We start from the raw sequence: 14,351 nt of genomic DNA, 5'->3' as shown, positions 1-14,351 counted from the left end.
ACTGCTATGGCACAGGTTCGATCCCTGGCCCAGGAACTTCCACAGGCCATGGGCATGGCCAAAAAAATAAATGTATCCTTAACTTTTGACTCTACTTAGAGTTAATATGCCACTTCATATAAAATGCAGAAACTTTGCATTCATATGGGGAGTCCATTCACTCCCCTGTACTTTAAACAATTATATGTGTTTTAAAGAAATTAGGAAGAATAAAATGGTATTTTATATTTACTTTGGTATTTGGCATTTCTGATGCTCTTTATTCAAATTTACCACTGTATTTCTTAAAACTAGTTTAACAAAGCTAATCAAAGTATACTATTTAGCCTTCACCTGGCACAAATGCATAAATTACACATTAAAATTATCCATGGTCTTTTCTCTTAAGATCATGACAGTTTTTAAAGCAAAACCACTTGGTGACAATCTGTGAACAAAATATAAAGTCAGGCAATGGAAATGGGTGCAAATATTGATGATAAGGTAAATTTCTTATATTTATGTTGGTTTTTCAGACTATAAATTGAAATAACATGAAATATTAGAACTCTTGTTCAAAATACTCACATCCAAGTATAAAAATCTCTTCAACAATAAACAGAAATGTCAAGAAACATTTTCAACTCATTTTTAAAAGTGCCTGAATCTGCATATTTTCAAAGTAAACACAGGATATTAAGGCAGAACTGTATGTGTGAAATAAAAAGTGAAATGCATCTGTCTCTTTCTATTTCTTTTCCTTTTTTTTTTTTTTTTGTCTTTTGTCCTTTTAGGGCCGCACCGTGGCATATGGAGGGTCCCAGGCAGGGGGTCTAATCAGAGCTGTTGCTGCCAGCCTACGCCAGAGCCACAGCAAGGCCAGACCCAAGCCATGTCTGTGACCTACACCACAGCTCACGGCAATGCCAGATCCTTGACCCGATGAGCAAGGCCAGGGATCGAACCCGCAACCTCACGGTTCCTAGTGGATTCGTTTCCACTGTGCCACGATGGGAACTCCTGCCTCTTTCCCTTTAAATAAAAGGGGGGTACAGGAATATTTGGAAAGTTGGAATCCATGAAAATTGAGAATTAAACTGACTTTAGAAAATGTCAACTACATTCTTTACTTCAGCAAACTTTTTTTTTTGGCTGAACCCAAGGCATGTGAGAGTTCCCGAGCCAGGGATCAAACTGAGACAGAGCAGCGACCCAAGGTACTGCAGTGACAACACTGCATCCTTAACCTGCTGTGCCACAAGAGAACTCTTCCTTCAGCAAACATTAGCTGAACTCTATTTATTTATTTTTTGGCTACACCGTGGCAGGCAGAAGTTCCCAGCCAGGGACTGATCCCACGCCACAGCAGCGACTGTGCCACAGCAGCGACTGAGCCACAGCAGCGACTGAGCCATAGCACTGACAATGCTGGATCCTTTAACCACCAGGCCACCAGGGAACCGCTTGCTGAGCTTTATTCTGTACTAGACAATGAACTAAAAACCAGGGATTCAGACTACCTTCAAGATACCCCCAACCTTGTAGGAGAGATGTACAAAAAGGCTCAATTATTACCATGAAAAGAGAGCTAAAAAAGTGTCCTGGGGATGACCTACAAGCTGGCTGCTGAAAGACGAGCAGGAGTTAGCCTTTTGTGCCTGCGTATTTTTGCTTTAGCTGGAGGTGAGTGGGCAAAGAGAGAGAAGGAAGACAAAAGGGGGCTTTCTCAGCTGGAAATAACATGAACAAAAAGAATAATCCTAAAAGCTCAAGGTCTGTTTGGAGAATTACAAGAAGGGAAGGCAAATGTTACATGAGAACCATCACCAGGACACCAGTAAAGGGATCCCTCTGGGGTCACATTAAGAAGGTCGAACTTTTATTACCTGGAAGGATGTGGAAAATTCTTGCAGAGGTTTAAGCAGAGAAGGAATGTGGCTTACCCAAGCCTTTCTCCCTGCCTGCCTCGATCACAGAAGCCAGAAAAAATGAAAGCTCCCCTTACACTGAAAGATGACCTTGTGACACAGTTCTGGACCAGTGGACTGCAAGCAATCTAACTGGAAAGGCCACTGGCAAAGACTTGGATGTCCTGATGAATATCCTTCAGAACTGGATAGGCCTTTTCCCCTCCTTCCTTCCTGGAATTGGAGCATGATGTCTGGAGCAGCACCAGCCATTCTGTAGCCACAAGGGAAAGGCCAGGACTACCCCCGCAAAACACAGGAATGACACGGTGGGGCCGCTGGCAGCAAAGCCAGCATAAGGACTTCTTGGCACAAGAGAACAGAAATCCCTGTCATTAGTAACCATCTCATGCTGGGATGGCTTAAATCTGAATGTCTTCCTGACGAACACAAGTCTTAAGAATTAATCTGGGAGTTCCTGTAGTGGCTCAGTGGTTAACAAATCCGACTAGGAGCCATGAGGTTGCGGGTTCGATCCCTGGCCTTGCCCAGTGGGTTAAGGATCCGGCGTTGCCGTGAGCTGTGGTGTAGGTTGCAGATGCGGCTCGGATCCTGCGTTGCTGTGGCTCTGGCGTAGGCTGGTGGCTACAGCTCCGATTAGACCCCTAGCCTGAGAACCTCCATATGCCGCGGGAGCGGCCCAAGAAATGGCAAAAAGACAAAAAAAAAAGAAAAAAAAAAAAAAGATGAATACGGAAATATCTGGAGTTCCCGTCGTGGCGCAGAGGAAACGAATCCAACTAGGAACCATGAGGTTGCGGGTTCAATCCCTGGCCTTGCTCAAGGGGTTAAGGATTTGGTGTTGCCATGAGCTGTGCTGTAGGTCGAAGACTCAGCTTGGATCCTGCGTTGCTGTGGCTCTGGCGTAGGCCGGTGGCTGCAGCTCCGATTGGACCCCTAGCTTGGGAACCTCCACATGCCACAGATGTGGCCCTAAAAATACCAAAAAAGAAAAAAAGATGGAAATATCTGAAGGAACAATGTGGAACCACTGCTGAGCTAAGGGTGAGTGGTTTGAAGCAGTAGCGGCAAAAGCCAGATTACACTAAGTTCAGGACTCACTGAGAGGCGAGGAACAGGAGGTGGAACCATTTGGGGGAAACTTTTCTTGCCCAAAGAAGAACTGGTGCCTTAGGGAGGTTTGTGGTGGCGTTTTTAAAAGGATGCTCATAGGATGTTTATGTGTCGGGGAAAGAGGCCAGCAGCAAGGGAGCAACAGAAGAGAAAAGAGGAGGGAGGAGTCGGCTCCCAGAACCAACACCCCCATGAGATGGGAAGACAGGAATTCACAGCACAAGTACAGACGGCCGCTAGTGGGGATGGAGGAAGTTCTCCCTGGGCTGGGAGGAAGGTTTAAGATGCCACTTAGCTGGCAGGGCAAAGACACCGAAGGTGCTATTATGTGATGGCACTGATGTCCTCTGTGGGGGGGGGAGTCACCTGCTGACGGTGACAGGGTGGGCCTGAGGATCTGAGGAGGACGCAGACATTTAGAAAGAATACAACAGGAGGGGGATTTTCGAGGAAGGAGTTTAAAAGCAGAGACACATTTTACATACTTTAAAAAACTGTGGTCTGTTTCAAAATGGAATAGAAATGGCCTATTGGAAAATGGACTTGGGAGTTCCCATTGTGGCTCGGCGGGTTAAGAATCTGACTAATATCCACGGGGACATGAGTTCAATCCCTGGCCTCACTCAGTGGGTGAAGGATCCCCCACTGCCGTGAGCTGTGGTGTAGGTCGCAGACAGGGCATGCATCCCGCATGGCTGTGGCTGTGGTGTAGGCTGGCAGTTGCAGCTCCGATTCAACCCCTAACCTGGGAACTTCCATATGCCAAAGATAAGGCCCTAAAAGGCAATAAAAAAAAAGGTGTTGGACATAGTGAACTGCCTGCAAGTATTATGTGTTAGTATTATGCTTTGTGTTAGGCTCTGTAATGACCACAGGGAGCACCGGGGCCAGCTATCACAGAGCCCCAGACATGTGGTGTCCGAGGTCCAATAAAACCCAGCAATGCTTGTGCGCTGGATCTGAAACCTGGTGCCCTGCAAGTGTACAATGTCAGGGTGACCAGAAAGGCCCAGAGCCCATCACAACCCCGGGCCTCTGTGGCTGGTGCCACAACTCTCCACTCTCCCTGACACAGAAAAAAGACTGATTGGGCTGTTTGGCCACAGACGCTAGAAGAAAAATCAAAAGGCAAATTTTTCAGACTTTTTTTTTGGCCATGCCAGAGTCATGCAGAAGTTTCCCGGCCAGGGATTGAACCTGAGCCACATTAGTAACAGTGCCACATCCTTAACCCACTGTGCCACCAGGGAACTCCCCAGAATTTTGTGTTATAGCTGGCACCCACTTCTATTTCCAGTTCTGTACTCCTTTATGTGATATCAAGAACCCTTTCTTGTAATCATATTGGTATGCTCTGAGCTCTGAAAACAGGCATGTAGATGCCTTTCCGAATCAGTGCCTCTTCTCCTGCCATCCCGTGGCCTGGGGGCTTGCTCTCAGCCCCTCCCTGTAACCTGTACGCAGCAGCAGAAATACCACCTCCCCTTGGAAGCCTTCTCTGATCACCCCTGCCAGGAGCAGTCCTGTCAACAGAATCATTCCAACCGTTCCTCTTCGATCCGGAATTTGTCACTCGGTATTCATGCTAATTCCATCCTTATCTCTACTTGCCTTAAGTTCCTAGAAGGAATCACATTTCACATGATGCCTCTTTGGCATGATGCTCTGCCCGGAGCAGAAACACGGCCAGTCACTCTGAAGGGCTTCAGCAACTGCTTCATGTTACCACTGAGCAAAGCAAGGCAGTCTCAGAGACGCTAAGAGACTGGACCAAGATCCTGAACTCTTATTCCTGCATTCTTTTCACTAAACCAATACCTGTTACTAGCCTGGTTCTATTTTGTAATTAAAATCTCAAAAAGAGTCATTCTTAAGCCCTAAGGTCAAAGATTCAGGCGTCTCTGAAAAAGCTTTCGTTTCATCTTTCATCTGGATTGGATTTAAAAGGGTTGGCTGCTTGGGGGGGAGTAGGTTTCTTTCTTCTTTTTTTTCTTTTGCTTTCAGCATTCTGTTTTGTCTCGCTGTAGCTGAAATAGGAGTAAATGATACGGTGGTGGTAACTCTGGTGACTCTAGGGGTTCATTTCTCTTCTTCCCAAATGTACCGGCTGTACCTGCACAGCTTGGCCTCCCATCACATGCATGATTCACAGTTGGAAACCGCACAGCAGTTCGGTTACCGGAACACAAGAGAGCAGTAACTATAAAATTTCAGCATTGATATTGAGAGTGACCTAGAAGGAATCATCAAGGGCAGGGGCTCCACCTCAGACCTTCTGTCATTCCTGCTATCCGATATCAGACCTCATAATGAATTTAAAAAAAAAAAAAATGCTTATTTTTGAGCGAAGGAAAATGAACACTACATCACATGTGGCATTCAATGTAAGACTGACTTAATTAGTACAAACTAATTTAGACCTAGAATTTAACTCTAGGCAAAGGATTTATTTATTAAGATAACCTAATTATAAAATATAGCTAAATAATAAACTATCATTTTCTCTAATCCACTAAATTGGTTAATTTTTTTTCTCTTTTTACAGCCACACCTGCAGCATATGGAGGTTCCTAGGCTAGGGGTCGAATCAGAGCTGTAGCTGCAGGTCTACGCCACAGCCACAGCAACACCAGAGCCAAGCCATATGTGGTACCTATGCAGCAGCCTGCAGCAATGCTGGATGCTTAACCCACTGAGCGAGGCCAGGGATAGAAACCATATCCTCACAGAGACAACGTTGGGTCCTTAACCCACTGAGCCACAACAGGAACTCCCTAAATTGATAATCCTTCTTTTTTTTGCTTAGGGCCACATCTGCAGCACATGGAAGTTCCAGGGCTGGGGCTCAAACTGGAGCTGCAGCTGCTGGCCTACATAATGGCCACAACAATGCTGGATCCTTAACCCACTGAGCAAGGCCAGGGATTGAACCCACATCCTCACAGACACTATGTCAGGTCCTTAACCAGCAGAGGCACAACCGGAAATCCTAAATTGGTCATTCTTCATGGAAGATGCAAATTCCAGGCGAGGCTGTGAAGTCTGGTTCTTTCGCTGACTACCCTTCCCTCGGCCTGGGGCAGGGACACTCTGGGAGCATCAGGAAGCCAAGAGGGTCTCTGTGGACCACCTTTCATCCAGGGTCATGTGGATGACACCGGAAAAACCAAAAGGCTCTGCCTCTTCAGCTTTGTAGGAAATGTCTGTCACAAATCCACCCAACTTAGCTTCCCGTTTTCATGGAGAAATTTGGGCATCTGACTCTGCGCTGAGAGTGACACAGCTAAAACCACAGGCAGACAAAACGCACCACGGAGTTCTTGTCTGACTGAGGCCTCCTCTTGCTACGTGACTCTTGGGGAGCTGCTCCAGGTCACTCTTTTCGTCCCTTTACCTGAAACGGGAAGTGAAGACATTGACTCTGCCCTGCTGGACACAAAACGCACCCCCTCCTCCCGATGTCGAACAAAGTAGCCCTTATTCTGCCGAGCTGGTGAACAGGGATCACTCACCACTGTTCACTCCGGGGATTCTCCACGGACAGTGGACGCAATTGTCTTCATTCTACTCGACGCCCAGGACTCCGGCTGCTGATCTAATGGTCCCTCAATTACCCATATCACCTTCTAGAACTTCCCTAAAACCATGGGCTGCCATGGTCTGATTTCTACCACAGGAATCTAGGGTAACAGGCCTAAGCGATGGGTAAAGTCACAGCATAAAACACTACAAGTCCTCAGGAAAAGTACCTTCCAGAGACACAGAATGAACACCCGGTTTCTAGACTGTGTGTGACATCAACATGAAAGCGTGAAATCACTTCTCTTCATCAACACATATGTTGTTTATGACTATATATATATGAATGTATATATGTATATGGCATGAGTTCTTTATTTTCATATACAAAGCATGTATTTTTTTTGGGCCATATCTGCAGCATGTGGAAGTTCCTGGGCCAGTGATCAAACCCAAGCCATAGCAGTGACAACACTGCCTCCTTAGCCACTAAGCCCCCAGGGAACTCCTACAAAGCACATATTTCTATCCATCTAACTGGACCTTTTTTAATCTGCCAGAGAACTGGGGTTCTACTGTTGAGCCCTTGCTGGATGGATTAGTAATTTCACATTTTCATATGGTATTATTAAAATCTAGAGAACAAGGAGTTCCCGTTGTGGCTCAGCCATAACAAACCCAACTAGTATCATGAGGGCGAGGGTTCGATCTCTGGCTTCTAGTGGATTAAGGATCCCATGTTGCTGTGGCTGTGGCGTAAGCCAGCAGCTGCAGCTCCAATTTGACCCCCTAGCCTGGGAACTTCCATATGCCATAGGTGCGGCCCTAAAAAGAAAAAAAAAAAAATCTAGAGAACTATTACGCCAGGAAAGATGAGTTTGCAAGTATGTGAAAATAAAACAGGCTGCTGGTGGTACCCAAACATCTCACAAAGAGCTGCATCATTTCTTTTTTTTTTCTTCCTAGTCTCATGAGGAAGAAGCTGAGTTGAAGAAAGGTGGAGATTAAACACAGCGAGAAGTAAAAAGCCAGAGCCCCTCAGACAAGAGACATAGCTTTTTTTCCCTGCTAAAAATGTCACAAAGGACACCGGGTCCTGATGCCACGGCGTCCCCCCTGCAGAAGTATTCCTCTCACTACCGAAAAACAAACATTCTGAAATTTCCTGTCCAGCTGGACTCCACCCTGGATGTACTGACAGCAGAAGCAACAGCCTCCACCAGGTAAAGCAGCCAAGTGCTAACTGAACTTCTCCACATGCCCGAGGACTTTCCCAAAGCTCTTGCCCATTTCCAAATGAGTCAGCAGATCCTAACCCCTTTTTCCTCACTTGACCACTACTTAAAAGCCCAGTGAATTATCTACTTCCTGAGACTGGGATGGGGAACAGAATATTCAATGGGAATATAGCTTCTGGGAAAATCAAAACACTGGTCCTATTTTACAGATGGGGGATAGACGGGCTAAGTTGAGAGAGTTAACCGGACATCACACAGCTAGTTAGTGTAAAACCGGGAACAGAACCTCTGATTGTCCAACTGGTTATTTTATTCTCTTTTGCAGCAACTACTGCTGAAAAAGCAACAGGACAAACAGCCGTTATGCTACACAAGTCCTAATTTCCAAATATGCTAGACGCCAAGAAAATCAGAGGTATTGCTTAAGGAAAAAGTCCTGCAGGAAATGGCATTTTGATAGAGGCGGGGAGGGGGGGGGGAGAATCTCCTGTTTTCCTGAGGGGAAAATGTTTTATTTGTGGTGAACATTAAACGGTGATAAAATATGACATTCTCAGGAAACAGTCGCAGGATTTGCACTTATAAAATGACATTCTTTGAGCAGTTTAACAAAGGAACTTGGTAAGAAAAGGAACAAGGAACAAATTAAGCTAACACCGCATTTAAGTTTCTGAGGAAAAAAAAAATTCTAACCAAACCCCTTAGGTTATAATTAGTGATTCACATTTTTAATACAAACTCCAGGACAATATTTTAAAGTCTAGAAAGATAAAATAGGAGTTGAGATTCCACAAATGTTAAATTCTGAGCAATGTCCTGAGAACATGCATTTTTCTTTTCTGCCCAGTTCTCAGCGGTATGATGGGACCTGCTACTCACAGAGGAATTTTTCACTCATTCGATACACATGTATTAATAACCCATTGTATATACCCGGCAGTGGGGACACAGCCCTAAATGAGAGAGACATGGCCACATGTCACAAGGTCACAGCCCAGCAGATGAGGCAAATGCGAAGCCCAGACAGGGTGTCAGCCTGAACCAGGAATCTTTTGAAAGGAATTACATTAAATAGTCGCTCCAGCTTTCCTAATCAAAGGCAAGCTCGGGACAAAGGCTTAACTCAGAGATAACTAAATAAGACATAGTCCTAGCTGGTGTTTTCTGTCTGTGCTTTAGCTGAAACACTTGATGGCTAACAGAACGGCTCATAACAGAATTCTTCTCCTGGTTTTATCATTTCTGTGTACTAGACGGGTCACCTCTTTTTAAAATCAAAATCCTAAATTTTGATGTTCACACTCCAACCATTATTTATTTATTTATTTATTTGTCATTGTGGTTTTTTTGCCACCTCTAGATGGGTTATTCTATTAAATGACTCAGATATCTCAAGAGTGTGGGTTCATAAAAGACCCAGTTTATGTTGTTTCCTATAAATATGAATTAATTAATCTAATAAAGACTTCAAAATGTGCAACAGACCTTTTATTTTTACACATTTTTAACTCAATTTTTACAAATTGTAATGCTAGCTATCGAGTACTGAATAATTACCATGAACTACATGGGGTTTGTTAACACAAGTACTTGTAAACCCTGCCCTCTCCCTACAGCCCCACAAGGTCCTATTGCTCCTATTTTACAGATGGGGGACTGATGGGGTAAGTTGAGAGAGTTAACTGGACATCACACAGCTAGTTAGTGTAAAACCAGGAACAGAACCTCTGATTATTCAACTGGTTATTTTATCCTCTTCAGAGTCCTAAACTGAGCACAGAGCTCTCCCCTCTCCCTGGCTGGGGCTTCATGCAGAATTACTCACTGTGCAGCATTATAATGAGGTAACAGTAATGCAGTTAAAGCTTTCAAGCAACCAACGTCCAATAAAACATCCAGGGGCAATAAAACATCCGATTAACTAGTGAAATGAAATGTGAAGTGACTTCTCAGGTAAATGGCAAGCGGAAGGAGGGTATCTAACTACAAAGTCTTTGCTAAGATGACCAAATCACAGCAAGCATGGCTAACAGCAACCTTTTTCCGGAAAAGAGGAAAGATCATCTGGCTTTAAGTAGGGGTTGGCCTGGAAACCCATCAAAAAACGCTGGGTCAGGGAGAGGGTATGTTTCTCGTTTGGTCTGTCTAGTCCTACAGCACTAGTCTTACAGCAGTTCCACCCAATCGCTGCAGCCAGGTCACCTGTTCATGGAGAGACGGTCTGCATTTTGAGAGTCATGCCAGATCACTACCACCAACACTTTGCAAAAATCACCAGATGTCCCCAGGGAAACACCCAGCGCTGCTGTCTGGGTGGAAGGGAACGTAAACTCCAAAGTCTAGAGTGGAATGCATATGGGTCAGACTGCTCCGCACTAACTCTCTAAAAGCTCCTTCGAGTGGCTGGACACCCAAGCCAGCAGCCGGCCGACTGCGCCCAAAAGCTTCCGGCCAGTTACAAGATCGCCAAAGAAGCCGACATCCACCCCGGGGGCGAAGTTCCTGAGGTCTGACCGATTTTAGGGGCCGTTTCTCCCCTCCCAGCGCTGCGGCTCCATGACACGAGAAATGTGCTAAAACCGTTCCCCGGGCGCTCATGTTAGGGAGTCGCTTAAAAGGAAACATGTCCCTTTCGGCTTGGGAGCAGCGTGCTCACCATTCAACACCCTACTGGTTTCTGAACACGCAAGTCATTACTATTGCTACTCTGGAAAGAGAACTTCTGACCTTGGGCGTGCGCGCTAAATAAATTACCTCGGAACGAAAGTGGTGAGATCTCAAAACAGCATCTGGGGAGAAAAAACAAAAAACGAGGCTTCAATTAACTCCTTGTGCTTCACCTGCCGAGTCACCGACGACTCACCTGGGAGACCAGGGTCGGGGAGGCGCGTTGCAGACGCCTGGGGACAGCCTGCAAGGCGGGTTGGCTACGAGGCCATCAGTCTCTACATGACTTCTCCGCGAGAAGTTGTAGGGAAAGTTCTGGGGGAGTTGGGGAGCCCCGAACTGTCCATGCCACACTTTCCCACCCCACACCTCAGGCCGGGGTTGGGGGAGGTGAGGAGACCGCCACAGCCCGGACTCCGCTCCAGTCACCCACAGGGCTTAAGCAAGCTGACACCGAGCATCTGGTGCGTTCCTCCCTCACCGCGCTCTGCCTTGCCGCGGTCACCCCAACCTGGGGGGCCGGAGAAGGGGGACAGGGACCTTAAACATGGAAACGCACTCGGCCGGGGGAGCGGGCGAGGACGGCGAAGGAGCGGCAGCGCCGAAGGCAGCGAGCGCGCTTCCCTCTCCAAATCGGCTTAAAGGCTCCTCCTGGCCCGAAGAAACCCGTCGCGGTGTGTCTTACCTCGGCTCCTTGAACGGCCCGAAAAGACCGATTTCATCGGATGCCTCCCCTTCTGGAGCCTGCGGTGCCAGCAGCAGAAGAAGATGATGGTGGCGATGGTGCCCAGCAGAAGCAACAAGAGGAAGAGGGCACATTGGATGCTGTAGGGTCTCAGCAAGACGAGAAAAGCGGCGGCGATCATGGTGCGGGCGAGGCGGGGGCGGCTGGCGGCGGGGCTGGAGGGCGGCGGCACAGGCACCCGCGCGGGGCGCACGCGGAGCGGCGGGCACGGGCGAGCGCGGCTCAGCGCGTCATGCCCGGCGCTCGCGGCCCCGCGCCCGGCCCAATGGCTGCGCACCCGCGCCCGCCGCGCTACGCGAGTGAGCCCGGACTGCGGGCAGCTCTGGCCATGACTCAGCAGACGACGACCCGGCAGGCACTTGGCGGCCGGGAGCCCTCCCCGCCCCCCCCAGGCTCCCCCGCCCCCGTCCGTGCGCAGCCCCCGGGCGTAGCCCCGCCGGAGACGCTGAGGGCGGGGAGGGGCAGCGCCGCCGCCGCGGCCACCCGGGCTCCGTGCATCGTCCTGCGGCCGCCGCCGGCCTCGGCATCCCCGAAGCCGGGAACACGTGGGGCGGGGCGGGGACGCGGCGGCCCGCGGGGGGCGGGAGTGGGGCGCCGCGGCGGGGGTTCGGCGGATGACATCACGGCCGGGCTGCGGCAGCGCGGGCGCGCGGACATGGCTGCGGCGGCGGCCGCGGGCTGCGCTCGGGCCTGAGCGCCCAGCGCCTTCCCGCGGGGCCGCCCGCCCGTCCTCGCCGTCCGGGGGGCACGGGCCGGGCGCCCTTCGGCTCCCGGACTCCCGGGCTGCCACCAGCCTGCCGCTGCCGGATCGCTGGGGAACCCGGCGACAGGGGGCGCCACGGAGCCGGGGGTAGACCGCGAGGCGCCGGCGGGAGCCTTCAGGCGGTGCTGCCCCACCTCCCACCTCCCCGCGCCCCGCCCCGAGGCTGGGGCTTTGGAGGATGCAGCCGGGTGAGCTATTGCTTGCGGGGGGGTTCCTCGCACGCGGAAGCGTGAGCCCGGGGCAGGGCCTTCCCTGGAATCGGGGTCCCCCACGACTGGGGGCCCGCCCTCTTCGGCCCCTCAAAACTGGGCGCGCTCCCCAGCGGAGCGCTCCGGTCTGCGGACTTGAACTCTTCCCCCCCTGACGGGGCGCGGTTTCGCAGCCGAGTAACGGTCACTTTGCATCCTCTCATAACCATGCGTTGCGTTGACCCTAAAACCTTGCCTTTTTTAGTGCACTTGAAGGGAGAGGCAGATTCAGATTTAGGGAACCGTCAGATGGAGGAAGTTGGAGACTGGCTTGTAAATGTTTTGCGGAGAAATTTTGTAGGAGACCTGAGGAGATGATGTTCACACTCAAACGCACACACTCCCTCTCGCCCCCTCGCCTTTCTTCTCAACCAGCGAAGGCGGCCAGGAGATTTTCCCGGGGTAGCTGGCGCAGTGCGGACGCGGGTGGCGCGGCGGGGGCGCTGCAGTGACGTCCCTGCGGCCGCCTGGCCACCTGGACGGACCGCTGCGGCAGCGACCTCGACCGGCTGGCCGGCGCCGTGCCACGTCCTGCGGCTCTGAGCCAGTGCTGACTTTTCCCGCGTGGGGTTGGTTTTTTGCTTAATTTACTCGCATAAGGAAACTGCAGTGTATAGTAACAAGGGAGCACTTGCGTGCATTTGTGGAGTTTCTAATAACCATCAAGGTAGCCTCTTTGGACTACTTAGAAGACTTGAAGAAATTGTGTCGTAAAAATTAATTTGTAAAATTCTGGAAAGAAGTTAAAGAATCAAGGGCAATAAAGTTTTCTTATTTGCTTGTAGGATCGCAAAATCAATGTGGTTTTATGTCAAAATCAAATGTACAGCTCTACTTAAAGGCTTAACCATTGCCTTCTGTGTAGCCAATAAAGAGCACTCAAAAAGGCATTGCCTAATGTATTTGTTAAATGCCAGATTCATCAACATGAGAAACAGTGGATTGAGTTTTCTTCTGCACAACCTGTTTCCTGAAACAAAATAAGCATTAACTCATTTTTCCGGTTTGAAGATAGACCGTGCTTGCAGATGCTTTGTAAGGTGAGAATGGTGAATCAGGGTGCCCACTGCACTGCAGGGCAAGATGAGCTTCCTGGGTCCCTGGCTCTCAGGCAGGTAGCACTGCTTCTCCTGCAGGTGACTCAGAGGTGCCCTGCAGCCGCAGCCTACTGCAGTGAGAGACCACATTCCCACCCGTTGAACTAAGCTTATGGAAGGGAAGCCTGGGAGTCCACCCTGCAGGGCACATCAGGAAGGGAATTCTGTACCTGCATTGCCTCACAGTGGCCAGGTGGAGTAATTTAAAACAACAACAAAACTGAATTCACCTTCCGCAAACATTGGGAGAAATAACTAATAGAATGTAAGAAGGTCATCTTTACTTTATACCTCTCTTTGGCTAAAATTTGTGAGAGAACTGAAATGGCATAAATAGCCTTGAAACAGCCTAAGACCACAAACACAACAGAGTAACCAATTTACCCCAAACTGTGCCTTTATAACAACAAAAAGCAACTAAATATCAATTATGGTTTTCTGAACTATGACTTTAGCACAATTGTTATCATCCTGCAGTCTAGCTGCAGCCATTTATAAGCTTCAAGTGCACACAAGAACATCATTTATCTCTTTTGGCAGGCAAATACTTAACTGCCCTGCAGTAGGATTGTAGATATTTCTTTTTAGATGCGTTCATGTCTGTTCCTTGCATCAGTTTACTCAAGGATACTCGTAATAAGCGAACCAAATCGTTGAAAGAATTTAGTATTTAGGTTCCATTGTTATTTTCTGATTTGTTGCTAATTTATCATTTCCTTCTCCAAATAATGGCATGTTATTAATTCTTTCTGTGTGTTTATATGAAGCTAATACATTGTGGAATTCAATAACTATTAAATCAGCCAGTCAGTCCTTTTTGGAAGTTAATTTAGGCGAATTCACACTTTTCCTTTCTGATAGGTTTTCATTTAAAAAAACTATTGATATTCTATCAAAGTCACAAATTTTAAATTTTGGAGTAGGGATGGAGGAGGAAGGTCCATGGCTAAATCTTTCTTACCAAAGAATAAAAAGTAAAGAGGAAAAGTATATGTAAGTTTTTTACTTTTTATGATAGTGACAGCACTGCCTCCCAGGAGAAGTTGAATTAATT

The 14,351-nt window shown here is 48.3% G+C and overlaps 2 protein-coding genes across 21 annotated transcripts in view; one reads left to right on the top strand and one right to left on the bottom strand.

The window, feature by feature from the left end:
• DST (dystonin) overlaps positions 1–11,338 on the bottom strand; it is a 487,727-nt gene extending 476,389 nt beyond the window's left edge. For 12 of the 18 annotated variants that reach the window (XM_021098565.1, XM_021098572.1, XM_021098573.1 and 9 more), the window contains exons 1-2: positions 11,130–11,338; positions 10,532–10,566 (exon numbers count right to left, since the gene is read on the bottom strand). In XM_021098565.1, the coding sequence (XP_020954224.1) occupies positions 10,532–10,566; positions 11,130–11,310 (216 nt within the window). In that variant the 5' untranslated portion in view covers positions 11,311–11,338. The remainder of the gene's footprint in view (positions 1–10,531; positions 10,567–11,129) is intronic. The other 6 variants (XM_021098570.1, XM_013977750.2, XM_021098584.1 and 3 more) reach the window with 3 other exon arrangements.
• BEND6 (BEN domain containing 6) overlaps positions 11,838–14,351 on the top strand; it is a 42,036-nt gene continuing 39,522 nt past the window's right edge. For 2 of the 3 annotated variants that reach the window (XM_005665866.3, XM_013977762.2), the window contains exon 1: positions 11,862–12,140. The gene's annotated coding sequence lies outside the window, so the exon portion shown is untranslated. Of the gene's footprint in view, positions 12,141–14,351 lie in introns of all 3 variants that reach the window. The other variant, XM_001925201.6, reaches the window with a different exon arrangement.

This window comes from Sus scrofa, chromosome 7, assembly GCF_000003025.6.
Source record: "Sus scrofa isolate TJ Tabasco breed Duroc chromosome 7, Sscrofa11.1, whole genome shotgun sequence".
NCBI lineage: Eukaryota > Metazoa > Chordata > Mammalia > Artiodactyla > Suidae > Sus > Sus scrofa.
This window is presented reverse-complemented; position numbering and strand designations above follow the sequence as displayed.